The sequence below is a fragment of the Pantherophis guttatus genome, chromosome 1, assembly GCF_059756535.1.
Source record: "Pantherophis guttatus breed Tessera chromosome 1, ASM5975653v1, whole genome shotgun sequence".
NCBI lineage: Eukaryota > Metazoa > Chordata > Lepidosauria > Squamata > Colubridae > Pantherophis > Pantherophis guttatus.
The window spans coordinates 57,799,170-57,821,674 of record NC_142063.1 but is presented as its reverse complement, the minus strand read 5'-3'; the positions used below and the strand labels follow the sequence as shown (position 1 = coordinate 57,821,674).

The following is a 22,505-nucleotide window of genomic DNA, read 5'->3' as shown; positions in this document are numbered from 1 at the left end:
GAAACGCTCATTGGCGTCCCACCAATGAGCGGCCGAGAGGCGGGTTGGGTGGTGCCGCCCTAAGGTGGATGGCGGGGTTTCGGTGGGGCGGAGCTTCGGCGCGTTAGAGGGCCGGGCTGGCGAAGCTGCCGTCCTGGGTCTCCAAGCGGGTGACGCCGGGCGTCTGCCGAGAGTGGGCGCGATGCCGGTCCATTCGAGGGAGAAGAAAGAAAACAACCACGATGACATGGAGGTGGACTACGGGGAGAACGAGGGCAGCAGCTCCGAGGAAGAGGAGTCGGAGAGCTCGTCCGTGTCCGAGGAGGGCGACAGCTCAGGTGAAGCGGGGAAAGGGCTCCTGGGCGGGCACATGCTAGAGCGGATCTGCCTCGCTTGGGGTTAGATGGGGGCAGAAGGGAGGGCTCAGCCCCGCCCCGTCCGGCTCTGTCGGCTTGCCGGGGCGATTCCGCGGCTTTTGCAACCCTTATGGCCCCTTTCGGCATTTCCTCCCACTCCTTCGCCGCGGGCGACTTGTTAGGAAAGCCCCCCCCCCCACCTCCTCCCGGCTTCTACGCCCCCTCACCTGGGCGGGCAAGGCAATGGCCTCACTTTCCTAATAAGTTTCCTCCCGGGCTCATTGGGGAGAGCTATTCTCTTCTTTTGCCTCTAATTCCCCCTCCGTCATTCGGTGATAATAAACCTACGGTGTGGTGTATTGTCTGCAACCAGCCTCGGGGAGTGGGGGGGGGGCGGCGGAGGAATTTCTATAAATTTCTGTAAAAGAGTTGATTTGGTGTGGCACCCCCCCAAAAAAGAAAAAAAAATGCCACAAATGCATTCAGACAGATAGGTAATTCTTGGGCCAGTGGCTTTACGGACTAAATTGCAAGATGGAACTACTAGTATGAAGGTTGCAGTTTTCCTGTCTTCCCTTTAAAGAACAAGTGCTTTGTGTATTGCCATTGCCTTCTACAAACAGGGAATGTACCAGTTATAACTTGAATATTAATTTGTTGAAGCCTCTATTATTTTTTCCCCCTGTGTACTGAAATATTTGGAATGTCCCATATTTGTTTGTCTGAGGAATGTTCACTAGGCATTTTTCTATCCTATCTTTAGGGTTAAGGTTAAATGATAATGGTTTCAGTGCACAAATAAATAAAGCGTAAAACAAACTGCCGAACAGTTAGCTTGTATTTGTCTTTGTATTCAATACCTTCGGTCACTAGCTCTAAAGCTCAGCTCACCTCACCTCATAGTAGGGTTGTTGGGGAAAAAAAGAGATGGAAGAAGTATTAGGTATGTTCGCTTGTCAAAAATATTTTTTTAAAAACACAAGTTAATATGCCTAATATGGAATTCTTATCTTTAATGTTTTTCTACCAAGTATGTCTTGGACACTTGGAAGTAAAACATAGTGAGCTTAATGATGATCCATCTCAGAATATGGTTGGTTCATTTTAGCATCTTAGGTGTTATATCTATGGATCCTATGGTATTAGGATATTGGACTGGGACCAGTGAGCTTCCATGACTGTAGAATATGGGTCTACCAATCCCGGAGGAATGATAGAATGTAAATTTATCGTAATCAATAAATTATATTCAGTGCATATCATATATACATATTGCAGGAATAAATGCAATAACCTAGTTACTGTAATTAGTGTTGCTTATTTTTATTAAGCTAAAAAACAGTATGATTTTTATCATATATTCCGTGGGAAGGATTCTGAGGATGTCTTGCACTCACAATGTGTTCACATCACAGATGCTATTGCAGAGATTTTTTTCTGTCCATTACATCCTTCTTTAAAATCAAGTTGAGTTTGATTCCTGATGACTTCATAGACCCCTGCAGTTTTCTTAGCAAGAATATGGAAAAGGTTTACAATGAATGTTCTTTGGAAAGTGATTCCCCCCCCCCCCCCCCCCCCCCCCCCCCCCGTTTCTCAGTCTACTCTACAACTCTGGAATTCTCCCATTCAAGGCCTAACCAGGCATTACCCTATGAACTTAGATCAGGCCAACTAGTGCTGCTACATGTTGACGTGCATCCTTTCCCACTAATTAGGAATAAAATTTTATTTCACTATATGCTGCTAACAATAGGACACCATAAAACAAGCATATTAAAAAGTACACATGAAGATCCTTCTGCTGGTTAAAGATATTGTCAGGCTCCTTACTTGCTTTTCATGACTTACTTTGGGAAGGTTTAGGTTTTTGTTGTTTAATCATTGTGTTTTTAGTTACACTTAATGTTTATGCTTCACTGTATGTGAAAAACAGTTTCTATATATTATTGTCCAGCATTTCCAAGAGTTATAGTATGCTCTCAAGTTTCTCCTCCTTCAGTTTCAATGGCAAGGAGGCCCCAAAAGTCCTCTTTTTCATAACTGCTCTTTATTCTGGTGTCAATCCAGACAGATAGGAATAAAAACTATGACAATTTATTGGAGTGGGAAATATTTTTTTAATCTTTGGGTCACAAGGTCATCTCTATTAGTTTACAAAACAGATCTAAAGTAATATTTTGTGGCATCTAATCGTAGCAGTTGGAGGAAATCCTTCTAGATTTAGTAGGTCTATGTCTACTCAGTATTTCTCAACCTTGGCAATTTTAAGATAATGATGGCTAAGAAATTCTGGGAATTTAAGTCAACAGAAGTTGTCAAGGTTGAGAAACCCTGAACTAATTTCATTGCTGAAAAGAAGTCATTACAGTGGAACAGCACTTATACCACAGAAGATGCATCTAAGTACAGAATCTTATATATTCTTGGAAGACTTCAGAACAGCATTTTTCAGGGAGCGCTCCCATTGTGTCCACATTTCGGACTGCCATTTTGTCCTACCTCCTTGACTCTGGGCACGGTGGCCATTTGGTGGAGCTTCGCGCCCCCGTTTTTCTTTACATTGCCGGCCACCATTTTGTTTATCGTTCTTATTGATATAGGGAATATATAATAAATAGAATGATTCACCCCTTGGTTTGCTTTGTACTTCTGAAAAGACCTCTTAATTATGTCAGCCACAAGCCAGACATAGATCCCTTGGAATTGGAGGCAAAACAGAAAGCCATGATTCTAAAGACTTTCATTGATGGCTTGAATTAAACAACAGACTAAACTAGGTTTTCTCAGTAGGTATAATTATCTTATACAGAGCTTAATAAAATTGATGTGTAAAACACTTGAAAAACTCTGGGATGGTTTTTAATAAGTCAAGAACAATTAATAAATACAATAAAATTATTAGAATGTCTAATTGTTAACATTAATACCCTTCCGCATCAATTTTTTCCATTATATATTTTAAAGACTTATTAATCAATGAACCCAGGAGATTCTGAATTTTCTCTAATGTGTACTTGATAGAGCTCTTAAACAATTAAAAACTATATAAGAAGCACAAGAAGCACACTATTAAAGACATAGACATTAAATAAAACACTTAAAATTACATAAACCTATAGAATAAATATTGGAGATTTAAAAAAAAAACTAATATAATTTTGGGTCTGATTTTCTGTCAGCTACCTTACAGATTTGATTGATTGGAAGAAGGAATATGGATGTACTCTTAGGTAAAAGAAGGGATATAAATTTAACAAAGTAATTATAGGGACTTCAGAAGAAACTTTGAGGTGAAAGATAGTGGGAGGGTGAGTTCCCTTATTTCTCGTATCTGACAAGATTATATGGACAAGTTGGGTTGCTCTTGATGTACCAATCACTCTACTTCCCAGAAACAGGGTAGATTGCTTAGGTGCAAGCTCTTCTACCCATCCAATCCACTTCCTCAAGATTATAAAGTCTGGGCTGATGTACCACCAGGGGAGGCTGTTCAACAAATTATTGGGCTCTAAGCCTTTTAGGCATCATGTCAACAGCACTTCCTCAAATAAGCAGCTGACACAAGTTCCACATCCAGATAATGGTGTGCTAGTGTCTTATGAGTAATGTAAATTAGCCGAAGTATCTTGGTTTCAAATAAATTCTCATTTCCCTCCAAATATTATTTTGACTTCATTAACCATTAGTCTGTATGGGTGAAGGTGTCTGCTGTTGAGTAACTTGTAAAATCATATTTTAAAGCATCAAGAATAAGACCTGCTTCTGCTCTCTACATGCTTTATGTTCTATCTTCAATTCAGTGCAGAGAAAAATGTTGAAATCCATCTTGTGCCCAAAAGGTCATTTGAGTGTCTTTAGGCCAATCATTGTTTCTCATCTTAACTCATCTCACAGAGATGCTGATTGGACACGCAGCATTGTGTGGGTCACCTTGAACTCTTGAGGAAATAGTACAGTACTAATTTAACAAAATAAATATACAGTGATATGTATGAAACACATTTCAGTATTTGTGACTTGTTTCAGCATAAATTGAAGTGTAGGATTCAGACGAGCTTCTGATTGCTTTTTTGCAACTGAAGAAGGAAAAGGGGGAGTGTGTAAATTTGTAGGGGGGCAGATCTTTGCAATTGATGGTGTAAACAACATTGAAAAAATACTTTGAAATACTGTTTTTGAGTGATATGTAAATCAACAAGAGATGGTTTCTATTTCAAATTTTGGCTAAACAACGGAACAGTTTAAATGGGTTGCCCAAAGGCATCATTTATTGTCATTGGTCTTCCATTTGTAGTATGGGGAAAACAGCATCTTAGGTTATGAATATGGAATTGGAAATGTATGTTAAACATCTTGAATGGCTAAAAGGTGCTGCTTAGATTATGAACTTGATTTTCTAATATGCAAACTTGGTATAGTATATATTGAGTTGAGTGTGCATTACCATACTGATGGAAGCTGGAGTCATGTACATGTTTAGGTCCTTGCTGTCTGAAAAAGGAGTGATATTGTATAGAAAATGTTTATCCATGGATGTTTTTACCTGGGTGAGATGAGGAAGTGTTGATGGGAAGGGAAGAATGCAACAATGAAAAAAAGAAATATTCTTGTAACTGTTGCCTCTGCTCTTCCGCTAGGGATGACACATAATATCTAATACATGAATGAATATTTTTGTGGATCTTCATTTGTAAGAAAAGTTTTGCTGTTGCTATAGCTACAATAGTAAAAGTTTGAGGTTGTTTTATCAGTTAGGGCAATGGCATAGGATTATTCATGCAATCTAGAGAGCAAATTGAAATGTTGCTATAGGTGTACAGAGTTTGTTTTATAGAATTAGACATATCATGAAATTATGGAACCCTAAGAAATTATTATTGTTTAAACTTGCAAAAAGGTGAGCTGGTTTCCAAGTGTCCAAAATATGGACATGTGACCCTGGGTGCATGTGCGAGTGTCATAACTCAGAACAGGATGGTAAGTATAATTTCTAATGTTAGCTGAGTCAAAGGCTGCCTGTATAACATAGCTGGCTCTAAGATGAAATGAAAGTGTATCAGTTCTTTCATAAGATTAATCAGAAAATAGAGATACACAGAAATAATATTATATGTTATATCTATTTTCCAGAAGATTTAATAATTTATTAATAATTTAATAATTTAATAATAATCATTGGTCCATTAATTTATTTAAATTATTTATTTAATTAAAAACTTTAGCCGCTCTTAGTGAAAATATCAGCTGTTAACTACATTGGAAGAGTCAAACTAGTTAAATTTGTAAAAGTGTATAATTTTCATTGCAGAAATGGATGATGAAGATTGTGAAAGAAGAAGAATGGAATGTTTAGATGAGATGTCTGATCTTGAAAAACAGTTTACAGATCTCAAAGATCAGTAAGTAAACCAATGTTCTAGAACTTCTCTTAGATGCTAATTTAGCTGTAGTCTTGAATTTTAAGTGTTTTTTCTATCAGGGCAACCTTGTCTATCCAAATATGGGAAGGAGTATACTGCTTCCCTTTCACTTTTCAGCCCCAATCCAGGAGTCTTCACAGGCAGTCGCTTTTGCGACCAACTATTTTGTGTTAAATTTATATTTACTGACAATAAAGGGAGACTAGTATAGATCTATTTCAAGCTATTTAGCTCTCATCAGCTAGCCATACCTTTCTGGGATTCGAACCGGGCTGCTTGCATATTAGGTAGATGTCTTCCTTAATGCTTGGAGATTATCTTTTAAAATTCTTGTATTTAAATTAAATCTTTGGAGTAAGAGTTGGAAGTTATCTCATCCAGTTTCAATGCTCTGTCCACAGACAGCTCCAGCACAAATTCTATGGTCCTGGGTGTCCCAGCTTGTCACTGCCAAAAATGGTCGTCGGCCATGCTGCCATTCGGGAGAGCTTGCTTCGGACCTAAGGAGGAAATTGCGAGTTCCTTGTGGTCCATGAAGCACCTCTCCTTTCTTCACCACCCCTACAATGTGGCTTTGACCCCGTAGGGCCTCCCAACAGCGGTTACCGGCTGGATTTCTCAGGGCTCAGCGGAGCCCGCTATTTTCCAAGCCATTCTCGCCGGGACATCAACCAGAAGTCTGAATGAACTTTTTGAAACAATGTCTAAATAAAAAGTTGACTGTAATTTATCGTATATCTCAGTCTGTTTTTGAAACGTACTAATTTCTTCTGGGCTGATGGGCTTCATAGGCATGCCTAGTGCCAGTTGAGAAGATCTTAGAAATATTAATATTACACTGTTCTATGCCTGGCTTTAATATAATGTGCTCTATTTTTGTTATATTCAGACTTTACAAAGAGAGATTAAGCCAAGTGGATGCAAAGCTACAGGAAGTCATTGCAGGAAAGGCACCAGAGTACTTGGAACCACTGGCAGCTCTGCAAGAAAACATGCAAATCCGAACAAAAGTGGCAGGTGAGTGCATGAAGTAGTTGTTGACTTGGTTAGGTATACTATATCACTGCATGGCAGTGGTAGAAGTAAAATGCTAATAAAAGTTTTAGGGCTTCTGAAGCCTTTGAATTGAAAACAATTGGGGTTGAATTTTTTGTTACTGCATATTTTTTGACCTTATATTTTAATAGCAGTAGTGTGCAAGGTCATTCATGGCAGGATTCTGTTTCCCAAATAAATGCATGTGTATAATCTTTCACCAACAACAATCATAGTTGTGTTGTTCCTTTGGGGAAGAAGCTTGAAAATGCAGAGCTGGGTGATACATTTATTAAAACCAAGAAAAATGACACAGAGTGGTGTATTTTTTGTACGTATGTAGGCATGCATGCATTTAGTGTATGGCATATCATGAGCTAGCAGTTCTCTATAATGGCTGCCTCCATCTGGATCATCCCCCCCAGAAATTAGACTTGCCCCCTCTCTGACACTCTTTTGTAAGGCCCTGAAGACATGGTTTTGACAGTGGGCCTGGAGAACCCAGAGTGGAGCCCATTAAATGGTTGGTTTGAGTGTGTGTTGCTGCAGAGGAGGAGTGTGTGTGTGTGTGTTATTTTATTGTTTTATTTTTCTACTTTATGTTTTTATTATCTGTAAGCTGCCTAGAGTTGCTAGTGGCTATATAATCTAGATAAATATCTAAATAAATAAATATATATTAACATTTTAAGCGGTATACAAATTCCTCAGATCTTTTTGTCAATAAATATGTTGCAGAAAGCAGGGGACAAGGAAGAAGCTAACCAGTTTTTTAAAAATACTAGCCAGATGTTTAGGATATGAGAACTTGTTATTGCAAATTAGTCCCAAAATGGCAGCTATATCTCAGTCAGAATTGGGTGTTATACCAGGTTAAACTCAATTTTCAGGAAAAAAACCGATTATTTCCCTAGTTCTGAAAATACAAAGCAATTAATCTCTAAATCTATTTTGCTCTCCCTTTCAGTTGCTTCTATAGTTGCAGTTGTCTTCAGAGGGCTGGTTCAGATGTAGTATATCTGATGTTCTAAAATTGTGCTGTTAAAAACTATAAATCATCTTTAGTGTTTTGTATCTAAAAACTGATTTAAAAATGCCAGTTTCTTGCTCTGTCCAAAACAATGAACTTTGGTTTAAACTTGGTTTATTATCTTGAATCATTAAAGAATAATTACCGTATTTTTCGCACTAAAAACACACTTTTCCACCCCAAAAAAGTGGGTGGAAATGTCTCTGCACCTTATAGAGTGAATATTGCGGCAGGGGGGTTGGTGTGGCGGCTGTTTGCCGCCACCTGGGAATGCTGGAGCCTTTGCTGCCAAGCAGCTGATTGGCGGTTGGATCCACCTCCCGGAATACTGCTGATCAGCTGTTCTAGGTGGCAGGGACTACCGCTACCAATTGAATGGCAGCGGTGGCGATAAGCAGGATGGTGAACACTGGCGGCAATCCCCGCTGCTGATCCAACTGTCAACCAGCTGCTCAGCAGCGAAGGCTCCAGTGTTTCCTGGCAGCAGCTCAGCTCAGGTGACCGGTGGTGGGTGCAACGGAGCAGAGCCCTGACGAGCCACATGCTGGGGCTGTGATAATGTGCTGAAGCTGACCAGGCTGTTTGCTGCAAGGACGCTACCCAAATGAATACTGATGGATGCTGGGAGGCAGAAGCAGGTTTTTTTTCTTGTTTTCCTCCTCTAAAGCTAATGTGTGTCTTATAGCCGGTGCGTCTTATAGTGCAAAAAATACAGTAAATGATTTAAGACTGGTTGGTAAACAGAATTCTTTGTTTCAGATATTAGGGTAGATTATGGTTTAGAATAATTAGAATCAACATATGAAAGTAAGGAACGTATTTATTCCTATTTTAGAAAACCAATTTGTTAAGACAGAGCATTACAATATATTTACATTTGTATATAATACGACAAATCTATACAATATATTTGCATGTAAGAAATGTACTGGGGCACTATACAGAAAGGCTGGACCAAGTAGAATAATGAATATAGTGTAATAATAATTTTGACATAATTTTAATTTAATGTGGATTGATATTTATTTTCTCTCCTTCCCAATATTTTGAATGCTTTAAATTAACTTTTCCTGTATAGACCTTGAGCAAAGAGGCTTCCTCTTTCTTGCACACTGAATTATTTGCAAACCAGAATGGAAAACAAGAATTTGGAAACTCAGTAACTGAGATGCTGTTGAAAGGCTAGATGGAACTCACATTAATGATCATAGATTTGCAAAATATTTTTGCAGTCCACTACAGGTAGTCATTGACTTACGATCACAATTGAGCCCAAAATTTCTGTTGCTAAGCAAGACAATTGTTAAGGGAGTTTTGCCCCATTTTATGACCATTCTTGCCACAGTTGTTAAGTGAATCACTGTTAAGTTAATGACATGGTTGTTAAGTGACTCTGGCTTCCCCATCGTCTTTGCTTGTCAGAAGGTCTCAAAAGATGTTCCGGTGCCCCTGCGACACTGTAATCATCTCATAAATACATTCCAGTTGTCAAGCTCCTGAATTTTGATCATGTGACCACAGGAATGTTGCAACAGTCATAAGTGTGAGTAATGATCATGTCACTTTTTTCAGTGCTATTTTAACTTCAGACGATCACTAAATGAATGGTTGTAAGTCAAGGACTACCTGTAAATTGAGCAGGAAATTTTTATATCTTGTTGGTGGCCACATACTATCTGCTTACACATTGTTGCTAAATCATAATAAAGTTTTTATCTTTATACACAGTATTACTTTTAGATACTATTTTGTTACAGTTGATGCAAGAGGAAAATATATTCTTGGCTCTAGAAACCCCAAGGTTTTTCTCATCAAACTGTACACCCACCCCTTAAGAATATATGTTTTGTTGTCCATTCTGTTTTGCAAACAGAAAATGCCATTTCTCCCTTCTATCCAGTCTGTTTCCTATTTCTTAAGTCAGAAAGAAAAAAACCCAGTGGATTGATTTTGTTTTATTTTTACTGCTTACCAGGTATATAGCAGGCAGGAATCAATGGCTGATTTCTTATTTGGTTTCTACAAGGAAGTGGTTCCTCCATTCAATAGCATAGAGGAGGAGCACTTAGACTTATAAACCACTTCAGAGTACTTCAGAGTACATAGAGTACCCCTCTCTAAGCGGTTTACAGAGTCAGCATATTACCCCCAACAACAATCTGGGTCCTCATTTTACTGATCTTGGAAGGGTGGAAGGCTGAGTCAACCTCGAGCCTGTCATGATCAAACTTTTGGCAGGGGGCAGAATTAGCCTGCAATACTGCATTTTAACCACTGCGCCATCACAGCTCTTTGTAGTGTAGAGCAAGCAACAAACAAACAAACAAACAAAGATAGAAAGATAGGGTTGTTGGAGAAATTCAGTGGTCCTTTTCACAGCTGTCAGAAACCTATTTGCATTGGTGCCATCATGATCATCATTATCTCAAGAAACGATGGGAGAGAGGGAGGGAAGGAATTTCTCTGAATCTTGTTTTTTAGTATTAAGATTGCATTATATGCCACTTGTTCACACTCTCCAAACTGTTTACCATCAGTACTTTCCTTTTGATTTTGACTTTTTCAGGCCATGCAACAAATGTATAACTGATCTAGAATTTAAAAAACATGGGGGAAGAAAGGTTGTTAAATTAGCAAATGGACTATAAACTTTAATGGCTGCCCATCTTGCTGGACTGAATTAATGTTCACTGAGCAAGTCTAATAATAGGTTAATATTAATTCAACCAGTGCTCAAATTCTATACATTTTCTGTAAAATAGCAAATACTCTTACAGGTAATATTAAGATTTATAATTTTCAAAGCAGCACTTGAGCCTTGTAAAGCCAGGGCAGATACCTCACTGGATTGGGATTAAAACTTAATTAATTGGGATTAATTTAGGCTTTGCACAAATGGAGATGTAAAGCAAATCTTTTTTTATAAATTCCACTATTGCCTTTTCAGAATTTTCAGAATGGCATTCCATGATGCCCTTCTCCTATTAATATTAAATGAATGTTTATTTGTAGGTATCTACAGAGAACTCTGCTTGGAATCTGTGAAAAACAAGTATGAATGTGAAATTCAGGCTTCCCGACAGCATTGTGAGGTACTGTTTTGAGCTGGAAATGTTTTAATCTGTCTGTAATTGATTAGTTCTGAGGTAATAAACTCACTACACTAAGCTATATACATATATATGTGTGTGTGTGTGTGTGTGTGTGTGTATCTTTTTTCTTTTTTCATAGGCTTTTATGTGCATATTCTCTCTAGCTAGGTTTTACCTAGCAGAAAAAGGGCCCAAGAACTTGTGAATGAGATTTCACAGAACCTAGGGCTGTAGAACAACTAAGTTTACATAGGTAAAACCTGGCTAGAGAGAATATGCATATATATATATATATATATATATATATATATATATATATATATATATATATATATATATATATATATATATATATATATATATATATATATATATTTGTTTGTTTATTTTGTCAACAAGTACAAGGAAACAAGTATCAGTATAAACATAGACATGGACACATGAAAAAATGGCACAAATAAATGGATATAAATAAGCAAAACATAGCCATAAACACATAAAATGAGTACATATAAATGGGGACAGTAGGACAGGGACAGTAGGCACACTGGTGCGCTTATGAACACCCCCTTAGGGACCTCTTAAGAAACATGAAAGGTCCACAGTAGACAGTTTAAGGTAAAAGGTGTGGGAGTTAGAGAAACTAGCAATAGGATCAGGTAGAGTATTCTAGACATTTACTACTCTATTGCTGAAATCGTATTTTCTACAATCAAGATTAGAGCGGATTACATTTAGTTTGTATCTATTGATAGCCCTTGTGTTATTGTGGTTGAAATTAAAGTAGTAAATTAACAGGTAGGACGTTATGGTAGATAGTTTAGGTCGGAATGTAGACAGCGTAGTTCAAGGTTATCTAGGCCTAAAATTTCAAGCCTGGTGGTATAAAGAATTTTATTGCAAGCAGAGGAGTTGAGTACTCTTCTTGTAAAATACCTCTGGACCCTCTCTAATGTATTAATGTCCAAAATACAGTTGAATAACAATTTGAAAATATTATATACTTACAAATTTTATATATTATATACTTACAAATATATAAATAGTATATATTTTATCTACAAAATAAGTTGGGTTGCTTTAAAATATCTTGATATCTTTGTCAGTCTTACTAATTGTTCTTGTGAAATTCTTACTTAAAGTTTTTTTATTATGTTTTTGCAGTTATGTTGAAAGCTTATAATGAATCAGTTGGTTACAGCTTTTGTATATTTAAAAGATAATATACATCCTGCATAAATTGTACCCAGGCTATTTTAAGATATGTATCAGCTTTATAAAAATCACCTGAACCACATTTTTGCATATTTTGTGTGCAGTTTTAGTTTCAAGAAACACTTCTGTGATCTGCCAGATTAACTGCATACTCAGGAAGGAAAAAACATTCAAATATTTATTTCAATTTATTTATAAATTGTTTAGTATTATTACATGAGATCAGAGTAACGAATGGAATTTGATCTAAAAAATTTAGGCACACAGCTATAACTAAAACTATATAACTAATATTTTAGTGTTTTAATGGTTTTACTGTTTTTATTGTTTTTTTAAATGTTTTTAAGAATTTAATTGTAATGTATATTTCTGAATTGTGAGTTGCTCAGTGTCATTTGCTGAGATAGAAATTATATGAATGAATGAATGAACAAATGAAACAAAACATTATTTTACAAGAGGATAGAGCTTTCATGAAGCCCAACAGTAAATTCTACACACAACCTCCCAAAGTTGTTTATGTAGCATATATGTTTTTTGTAGTATTAAAATAATTCTCAAAAACACCAAGAGCAGTCATAAGATTAGTGGATTTCTATTTTTGATGGTGAAGCCCAATTATACTGTAATAATCTTGGACTACATATAGTCTTTAGTCAATTACAGCACAATGCACATTTGATGGATAAATGAGTGGGGACAAATTGTGTCAAATTATTTCACTTCTTTCCCTTGAACTTATATACCCACCTACTGTTGATGAAATGTCTGATAACATAGCCTTTTGTTTTCAATGAACCAAGAAACTGCTTAATCAGAATCTGATGCTAATAAATGAGAAGGCATTAGGACACATGAACCTTTCAAGGAAGCACGCCTAGGTTAACTAATTTTACTTTATTATAGGTTACTGTTCTGTCCCCCCACCTCACATAGGCAGACAAATGACCAAAAGACGTCTACCAGTAATTTATTTTTACAGGCTGACCTGAATCTGAAAGAGCCTTGGTAGTACAGTGGTTTAAAGCACCCTGTTATTAACACAGCTGCCTGCAATTACTGCAGGTTCGAATCTTACCAGGTTCAAGGTTGACTCAGCCTTCCATCCTTTCTAAGGTAGGTTAAATGGGGACCCAGTTTGTGGGGGCAATAAGCTGACTTTGTATAAATATACAAAAGGATGAAGGCTATTGCTTAACGCATTGTAAGCCGCCCTGAGTCCCCGGAGAAGGGCGGCATATAAATCAAATTTAAAAAAAAAAATCCTTTGGCAGATAAAAGTTCTGGCAGCTACGAATGCCTGCCAAGTTTCTTATCACCTCTAGAAACAGGAGTCAGCGTATCTGTAGTCCGTTGCTGGGGCAATCAAGGGTTCACAAGGCACAAAAGAGTAGTCAGAAGTCATTCACAAAGTCCAAGCCTTAATTCCGAAAGATATCCCGTCCGAAGCTCACGATATGCAGTTTTTGTCCGTCACAGAGCCTGCAGAGCAACCCCACTTACTTTTATCCCCTGTCGGGCATGGCTCAGTGACTCAGCAATCTCTGGCCCTTCTACACCTCTTCCTTTGCTGCGCACGCCTCTCCCTCCGATGCTGCCTGGGATCAATCCAAGATTGATCTTCATCACTCCCTATTGGTGGGTGCTCCGACATGCCTTCCTCCTGGCCTTCAGCTGGAACCTGAGGCGTTGCCAGAAGGGAGGGTCCTGGAGAGAGAGGCCTTGTCAGTTCCTCCCCATCACTTTCAGAGTCATCTTCCTCCGTGAGGACAGGCTCAGGAGCCCGAGTCACAACAGTTACATTAACAAGCCTGCAAATATGAAAATACATTTCTCCCTTCCCCCTTACCTTTATAGCTCAGGAAACAAGGGAGAGTCCGTCCAGAGACATTTGCCATGCCCACATTCCTTCTGCAAGCTAAGCTGCCTCTTATCCAACTTTTCCCCTGGTTTTGGCTCTTCCCTCTGTCCCAAGATCATCCCCACATGCCATTACATTATGTCTCATACAGTCCCTAGTCATTTGAAGATGTACAGCACAGATTCAAACAAGCTTTGTCAATGGCGAGTAGCCCCAGGCGAAATATTGAACATGTCATGTGGATTTTTGCTCAAACAATGTCACAAATATCAGTGCATCAGCATTAAATTTTATATGAACTTTTATATGAATCTCAAATTCCTGCTTGCAGTGGCCAAAACTGTCTTGAGGCAAGGGTGATCATAACTGGGCAAAACAGATCGGGATGAGTGTAACAGATATTGTTTCCTGATTGCTTATTTGTAACCCATGACTATCATTAAGTGTTGTGCCTTATGATTCTTGATGAGTGTATCTTTTATTTTATGTACATTGAGAACGTATGCACTAAGACAAATTCCTTGTGTGTCCAATCACTTGGCCAATAAAAATTCTATTCTATTCTATCTATATGACCTTGGCTATTTAAGAACAATTAAAAAACATAAACATTTGCCATTTGGATTGTTTTTGCATGTAAATGGGGTTTAGAAAACTTCAGGGTCTACTTTATTTTGTCTGGCTTTTATTTAAAGTAGCTACAAATTATAAAACTTTTTTTAAAAAGTGGAATTCTTTGTTTTCTAATGTAATATATTTACGGAATCTGTTTTACTGCAATTGCATGCACTTTTCCTTTTCTGTTCTTATTGCATTTATTAAGTGGGTTTTCATTTTCCATATTTATGAAATTTATATTTTTTTAAATTTAAATTCAAGTAGTTTAAATACTACTTGAGACAAGAAAATCCCTTTTAATGCTTGTTATGACATAAACTTGGAATTTCTGTGAAAAGAGAACATCTCTACAGTATTTGTGAGGATGTTACCTGCTTCATGTAACTTTCAGTGTGAACACCGTATTAATTTTTTCTTTCAGAGTGAAAAGCTCTTGTTGTATGATACTGTTCAGAGTGAATTAGAAGAAAAAATCAGACGACTTGAAGAAGACCGACATAGTATTGACATTACCTCAGGTAAGTTACTATTCAAGAGATAAAGCTTGAATGAATAAGTCACTACCCAAATTAATTATAATCTGTGTAATAAAGATTGCAGTGAATTATAGCACTTACTTGGTTTATTTTTGGAGTGTCTATTTTGTCTACAAAATTGAGAAGAATTAAGAATATTAAGTTATATTTTTAGATTTACTTCTGCTTGTACATTCTACCTCAAAAATTTGATAAGCTAGATCATAGTTTTTCCACCTCAGCAAGTTTAAGATGGGTGGACTTCAACTCTCAGAATTCCCCAGTAAGCCTGCTGAATGTTGAAGTTTACCCATCTTAAACTTCTGAGGTTGAGAAAAATTGAGCTAGCTCATGCCTCTTAATGAGGCCTCGGGTTTGTTCTCTGATGCCTTCTGATACTTAAAATTAACCTAAAACAGGGGTCCCTAATCTCTTCAGGTCAATGACCCTTTCATGAAATTTCAGATTGTTCATTGACCTTCATTTATTATATGAAAATAACTTAATAAGTACTCCTTTCACTAATAATAGTATCAATAACAATAATGACAGCCCCCTGGATAATCTCATTGATCTTTGGGGATTGATATTGACCACTTTGGGGAACCCTAACTTAAAGGATACATGAATAACGATTCCCCATTCTCTGAACTCCTGACCTATTTGAGGGTGGATAGTTTTTGAAAGAGAGGAAGAAAGTGTGATGGAATAAGGGAAAATAAACACACTTGTGGTGGTTTGGGTAACTTCGTTTCTTATGGTTTTAAACTAATCCTCATAATTTCTTAAATATGATTTAAGATATGAATCTGATTTTTTCCCCAAATTGGTCTTTTTAGAAGGGCTTAGCCTATGAACTCTGGGATTAAAAAGGTGTAACTGCAACATTTTTTTTTCTCTTTCTCAGAGTTATGGAATGATGAACTTCAATCTAGGAAAAAAAGAAAGGATCTATTTAGTCCAGAGAAGAAGAAACCCGTTGTTGTTTCAGATATCCTTTAGCAGCTGCCATAAACATACATTCATCATGCTATTCTATTTTGGAATAATCAACATTGTGCAAAGCGTTGAAAAAGAGTAAGAAGCAGTAAGTAAAATTAATGAAACACAGGAGATAGGGCTAAAGAAAAAGAAAATCAAATTAATTTTAGTTTGCATCAACACTGTTCAACCTATCTCTCCATGCCTTTTCTGTTACCAATCAAGAATGTTTATAAACTTAACTTTCCCCCCCCCACCCACCCCTTTGGTGCCTTCGAAACATTGTTGATTTTTTATGCCTGCCTGGACTAGTCCCTGCAAGGATTTTTGGCAAAATTTCAGAACTCTTTGCCATTCACTTATTCCTAGACACAGAGAGAGTGATTGTAACAAGGTCACTCAGCTGGCTTTTGTGCCTAAGAAGGGAGTAGAACTCATAGACTCCTGGTTTCTAGCCTGCTACTTTAACCATCACATGAAATTAGCTCTCATTTTTATAACTTAACTACTGAGTATAGTTAGTTCAGTTGCTTATTTGTCACCTTTCCTAAAACATGCATAGGGAAACATAGGATGGTAGTTTGAAGACTGACAAAATCATGAGCATTATATTTTAATAGAGCCTAAGGATAAATTTGACCAGAGTTACTATATTGTATGTCCAGTGTGAGCAATATAGTATCATAATATTAACCCCTCTAAATATTGTCATCCATAGAGTCATGAAGAGATTGGTGCTGACATTTTGTTATGAACGCACCTATCCCAGATTTCTTTTCACTTGTTTAGGACTTTTATATTTATGTGTGGATCAGATATTTTTTTTCCAGAAAAAGATTTCCATATTTTTTTTTCTTTCCAGCTTGAAAGGATATAATACTATATGCTATAGAACGAAAAGCATCCCTTTTAATTTAAATCTCAGTGCTTGAAAATAAATGTGGGAAAATAGTTTATGAATTTATAGAAAGTAGTCTTAACCTTCTTATGTAGTTGATTCCTAGTCTGATGTACTTGGTGTGGATGACACACAGATTTTTTAAAATATGATCCATTTTAGAAAAAGTACAACCTCCTTAACATATTAACGACCCTATATTGTGTATATGCTACAAGATCTTGATATACTTGAAGACTGGACAACAATAAGGAAGGTATGTATATTTTTAAGTGCCTAGTTTTAAGATATTTACTAGTCATCACATTTATATGTCCATTTTTAGACTCTGCAAATAAAGAAAAAGATGATCCTGTAACTATTTTGTAGGAAGAGAGATATATGATGGTGTGTTGTATTGATTGGTTTGATGATGGATTTGATAGGTCCTACAAAACGTGTGTATATAGTCAGTTACAGTGGTACTTCAAACCAGATGACTTACCATATAACCTTTTGCTTTGGCTGGGAAGGACATCCTGTCCCTTTTCCTTTATCAGCGACCTTCTCAGGAGACCTAATTTCCTGTCCACCCTCTGCGGTCATTCTCCTTTTCCTTTTGCAGCAACCTTCCCAGCATAGCTGATTTCCTGTTTGCTTTCTGCAGCCATCTTCCTCTTCCTACTGCAGTGCATCAAGTCCCACACAAACAATGAATACCCAGACAACATTTTCATATCAAAATGCTTTGACACATTTTGAAGCAGTTGAATACCGAGGTACCACTGTATTTGAAACAAGAAAGAAAATAATCATCTAGCATAATGATCTGCTTTTATTTGGTCTACTATTGTAGTAGCATTCCAGGTTCTCTTACCTTATCCATGTATGGTTTATTCCAGAAGCCCAATTTTCATCAGATTGTCCTGGTTCTGCAATATCTGCTGCAGACCTTATTAATCTGGGGGATATCTGAGCTGGCATGACTTTTTTGGGTCATATCACCCATATCCTGAGGTAGGCAGGTGAAAGGTTGGGGGAGTCTTTGCCCAAGGACCTCTACTGGTAAGATAACTACCAACTGAGATTCAAACCCCAAGTCTCCCACATCAAAGGCCAGTGCTCTAATCACTACACTATCCAATTGCAATATACACACTTTTTCAGAATAAGTTGTCTATGTTTCCATATATCTTTTTCATAGGAGTTGTCATGAAATTGTTCTTTAAAATGAAATTTCTTTAGAAGATAGCTTTCTAAAACATGACTTTTTTAAAAAATGAATTTTTTTTTTTTAAATTTCAGGCAATGGCTACGTTGGGACCACATAGAGTGAAAGCAGAACGTAAGGCAACTTACTTTACTCTTTTGCAGTTAATTCATAGAGTAGCCAATTACAACTATCATGCTCTACTCCACTGCTGCTGAAAAGCAGAGGCACTATGACCATGATGATGCAGTCAGTTCCCCTTTTTTGGGCTGTAATCCTTTGTAGAGTACCAATATCCACAATGACTTCCTTCCCACTTTCTATTTCCTGTCTTAAAGCAACTGTTACATTTTATCGGCATTGTCTATACTGCCTCTTTTCAGCACCTGTCAAGTTGGAAAAACACCTACACAGCACACGATCTGAGGAAGGAAAACTCTACTATAATGGGGAATGGTATGGACGTGGACAGACAATATGTATTGATAGAAAAGATGAATGCCCTACAAGGTATGACTTTTTAAAATAAATTGAATACAGTTCAAATTTTCCCTCCTACTGTATTAAGTGATTTAGGCATATGTAGCTAATTTGGACATAACAGTTGTGCAGCTCATGAGGGTGAGACTTCAAAGTAAAGCATCCTTAAGGTACATCAGCCAGATAGTAAAGCATCCTTAGGATAGCATCAGCCAGAACACAATAGTAATAGCATTTAGGCTTATATACTGCCCGATAGTGCTTTGTACCACTCTCTGGATGGATTACAATGTAGAAACATTATTTGCATATTGCCCCCAAATCTGGGTCCTCATTTTACTGACTTTGGAAGGATGGAAGACTGAATCAGCCTTGAGCCCCATTAGGATTGAAATCCAAGCTGTGGGTAGAGTTTGCCTGCAATACTGCATTTTAACCACTATGCCACCAGGGCTCCTGGTGGAATATTGAATATGGAAAACTTGCAGCTTGATGCCTTTTTTATTTCCACTTCAACAATTTTTTCCTGTTTTATTTTTCAATTCATCTGTTTATAATGGGAAGAATATTCTTCATATGGTGTACCACAGCCCTTGTGTTAGCTTTCCAAGAACTATAATTGTAAACCTTACATTTTGTCCTTGAAACTGGATGCAATATACTTCATTATCTGCATGAAGTATGTCTTCCTCCAGTATACATATCTCTGTCTCTTTTTATGTGTACCCCAAGGAAAAAGAAATACAGATTAAATGAAATAAGCATTCTCAGTTTTGCTCTGTTTTACCTTATTGGGCCACTGTGTTGTAAATAAAAGAGACCTAATGATTATACTTAGGTTATTGTATAATTTCTATTAATAGGCAACAAAACAGATAAAGTTTTGAGGATATCAGTGTTCCCCATTTACTTAGTCTCTTATTGTATCTAGTTATATATCCATACATTTTTTTTTTTGGCAAAGGAAAGCTGTTTAAAAAAGTGAATTATTTCCAAACCAATGCAGTACTATGGAATATTCTTTTAGTATTGTACTATTCTGTTAATTTTCCTTCGTTTTCCAGGCATTTGCTATTATACTTTAAAGTTTTATTACCAGTAATTATAGTCCTGTTTATCAATTTGTGTACAGGTTGGGGTAATATTGCAGTTGTATAGGAACACTAATTTCTCTTTTCCGTCTTCCTTTTCAGTGCTATAATTACAACAATTAACCATGATGAAGTGTGGTTTAAGAGATCTGATGGAAGCAAATCCAAACTATATATTTCCCAGCTACAAAAAGGAAAATATTCCATCAGACATAATCACAACTGACTATTAAACTAACCAGACAGTGTTAGCCTGCTTGAAGTGTCATAAAATGGAAAATGTATTTACTGTATGCTCTCATCTATCTTTGTGGCCGTATCTGTGTATTTTTAGTAGTACAAGTAATCTTCATGCAGATGTTTTAGAATAGGTAACACATTATCATGTTGAACATGACGTTTTGCCTCTAATTTGGGTTCAATGCGTGACACAGAAAATAGCTTTGGATTGTCTGGAATTCATGGTTAAGACTGCAGTCCTATAAAGCTTTGTGCATGCATGAGCTAGAATTGTGCATACAGGTACAAGGCACTTTTATTTATATTTTTTCCTGTAACAGCTTGTATGACTCAGTCAACAAGCCAATTTTGAAGTTGCTTAATTGCAGAGGTGGTGGAATTGAAAAAGGATGCGTGGAACTATTCTTTCTGGATATTGTATCTTCATGTGGATCTATGGCTTCCAGATGTTGCTGAACTACAACTCCCAGCATCCCTTTCCATTGCTCCTATGAGCTAGAGCTGCTGGGCTTCTCCACCTCTGATACTGACACCTCTCTTTTTACAGTTAAACTCTAAAAACCAGCTGTATAAAATTGGCAGTAGTAGAGTTACCTAAAATCATGTAATTGTGAAGTCCATTGCCTAGCATTTGCTTTTGCTTTTTAGCAGTCTTGCTTGTCTTGCAAATATAGATTGCAAAAACGTCTTGCAGGCATTACATGGATATAGTCTGGTAGTGAAATATTTTTTAAATTAATTGAAAACAAGAAAAAAGTGGCGTCTCAAAGGGTTTGCCCATTTATGCTCCTTTATTTGTGTTACCAGTTTCTTTGTGATAACAAAAATAAAACGTAGCCATAAATACATTGCTTCAAGGCAATGGCACTATATCCTGTAGTATTAAATGATCTTTTTCTTCAAGTTAAAAGTGCCAATTCAATAAATGATGAAATAATGACAAAACCTATTGCTGCATATACTGCATATTGTCCTATAATAATATGTATCTATAGTTAAGCACAGTGTAACCTTTCAAAATTGTATATTGGGCAAAAAATATGTGATGTTTGCAGCTTCAAAATTCTAGAAAGGTTTGAATTTGTAAAATTTAATATGGAGGTAAGACCTAGCTTTCATGTTTGAAGCAATAGAAGAGGGTGTTGTGAGTGTGGGGAGAAGACATTATTTGGTGGTTTCTGCGCACTTTAAATCCATTAAGATGAAGTTTCAGGAGAGGGACTTTGTCTGATGGAAATAACTGCCAAAAGTGTTTGAAGCTTCGGCTTAGATTGGTGCTAAATCTGACTGTTAATAGGTGGCCTCAGTCTTTCTTATAGTCGTGACTAGAGGTTCAGTGGATAAATTACTAGTCTCAGCAAACATTGTAATGACAAGAATGGGGAGCTATATAAAGAAAACTGAAACTTCTTTTACAATGGAAATGTGAACACAGTCATCCCTGGAAGATGTAAATACCAGAAGGCTATATGAATCAGCCACTCAGCTGCAGGCAAGCATTTTTATGATGTTGTTTTTTTTTTAGTGTTTAAAAAGTCTTGGGGGGAAATATTGCTTAAATCTCAATTCTGTGGTCTTGATTCTGACAACTCTCATTTCAAGTCCTTACCGTGCAAGCTTTTGGCAATCAGAAGAATATCACCTTCATTCATTAGAAAGTGCCTGTCACTATTCAAAAATGGCTTTGTGTGTCTTGGAATGTATTTATTTTGTTTCTGGCATGAAGGATCAGCAACATCTGTTTTTGTACAGATCCGTAGGTTGGAAACACATCTGTCTCATTTTGTCTGCAATGCGTTACAAACTCTTTGCATCACAAAGTAGGCCACAAGCATAGTGTGGCAGTGAATTGTGGAGGACTAGCCTATTGCTTAAAACTTGGTTACCTGCTCATGTCATGTTTGCTTGCTTCTGTGTAACTGGCAATCGGACCCACTTGCCAGTTAATAAATTATGACCTCTCCTGCTTGTCAGTTTACTTTGTTACCGTTACTAAGCCTCAAAACAACTAAACTGCTTTCAACTTTTTATGAAAATGTATTTGCTGATGTTGGAAGACAGTTTGACCATTGCCAAAAGTCTGCAGAAAACTAACCCAGAGGAGTAATCTTACTCTATGTATCTCTCATATTAGCCAAACATATATAAAGTATTAATGACAGGTTGGCTTTGACAACCCCTCTGTATGTACACAGTTTGATAAAGCTTTTTTTGTAATGATGAAATATTTGTATTTTTTAACCTGGTGTATAATAAAATAACTCATCATGGAAAATCCAGATAATTAAACCTATTGTCTGTGTAGTTTCTATTCTGTAAATATGGAACTGAATCCAAGAATCTCTCATGAAAGTAGAGTTCTAAACTTATGTCATACAGTGTAGCGGAGCTAATATGTTTGGTATGTCAACATTTGTTTCTGTCACCGTCAGGCTATTTTCTTTTAAGATGTTACGTTTGTGAATGAGCCTAAGTGTAGAAAACACATTGGAAATCCCATAA

The 22,505-nt window shown here is 36.9% G+C and overlaps 1 protein-coding gene across 1 annotated transcript; it reads left to right on the top strand.

Moving 5' to 3' along the window:
• Positions 1 to 22,292, top strand: BRMS1L (BRMS1 like transcriptional repressor). Its single transcript, XM_034418034.2, has 10 exons — positions 1 to 317; positions 5,647 to 5,737; positions 6,648 to 6,775; positions 10,836 to 10,915; positions 15,031 to 15,127; positions 16,032 to 16,115; positions 17,195 to 17,259; positions 18,288 to 18,327; positions 18,576 to 18,702; positions 19,866 to 22,292. Exons 1-10 carry the CDS (start codon positions 182 to 184, stop codon positions 19,987 to 19,989), a joined length of 972 nt encoding a protein of 323 aa, XP_034273925.1. The 5' UTR covers positions 1 to 181; the 3' UTR covers positions 19,990 to 22,292.
• Positions 22,293 to 22,505: the final 213 nt, after the last annotated feature.

Bases quoted from the DNA above. Each gene is read 5' to 3' on its own strand.
- BRMS1L (XM_034418034.2), top strand. From the start codon at position 182: ATGCCGGTCCATTCGAGGGAGAAGAAAGAAAACAACCACGATGACATG. The intron at 318-5,646 runs GTGAAGCGGGGA...TTTTCATTGCAG, and splicing joins CGAGGAGGGCGACAGCTCAG to AAATGGATGATGAAGATTGT. The intron at 17,260-18,287 runs GTATGTATATTT...TTTAAATTTCAG, and splicing joins ACTGGACAACAATAAGGAAG to GCAATGGCTACGTTGGGACC.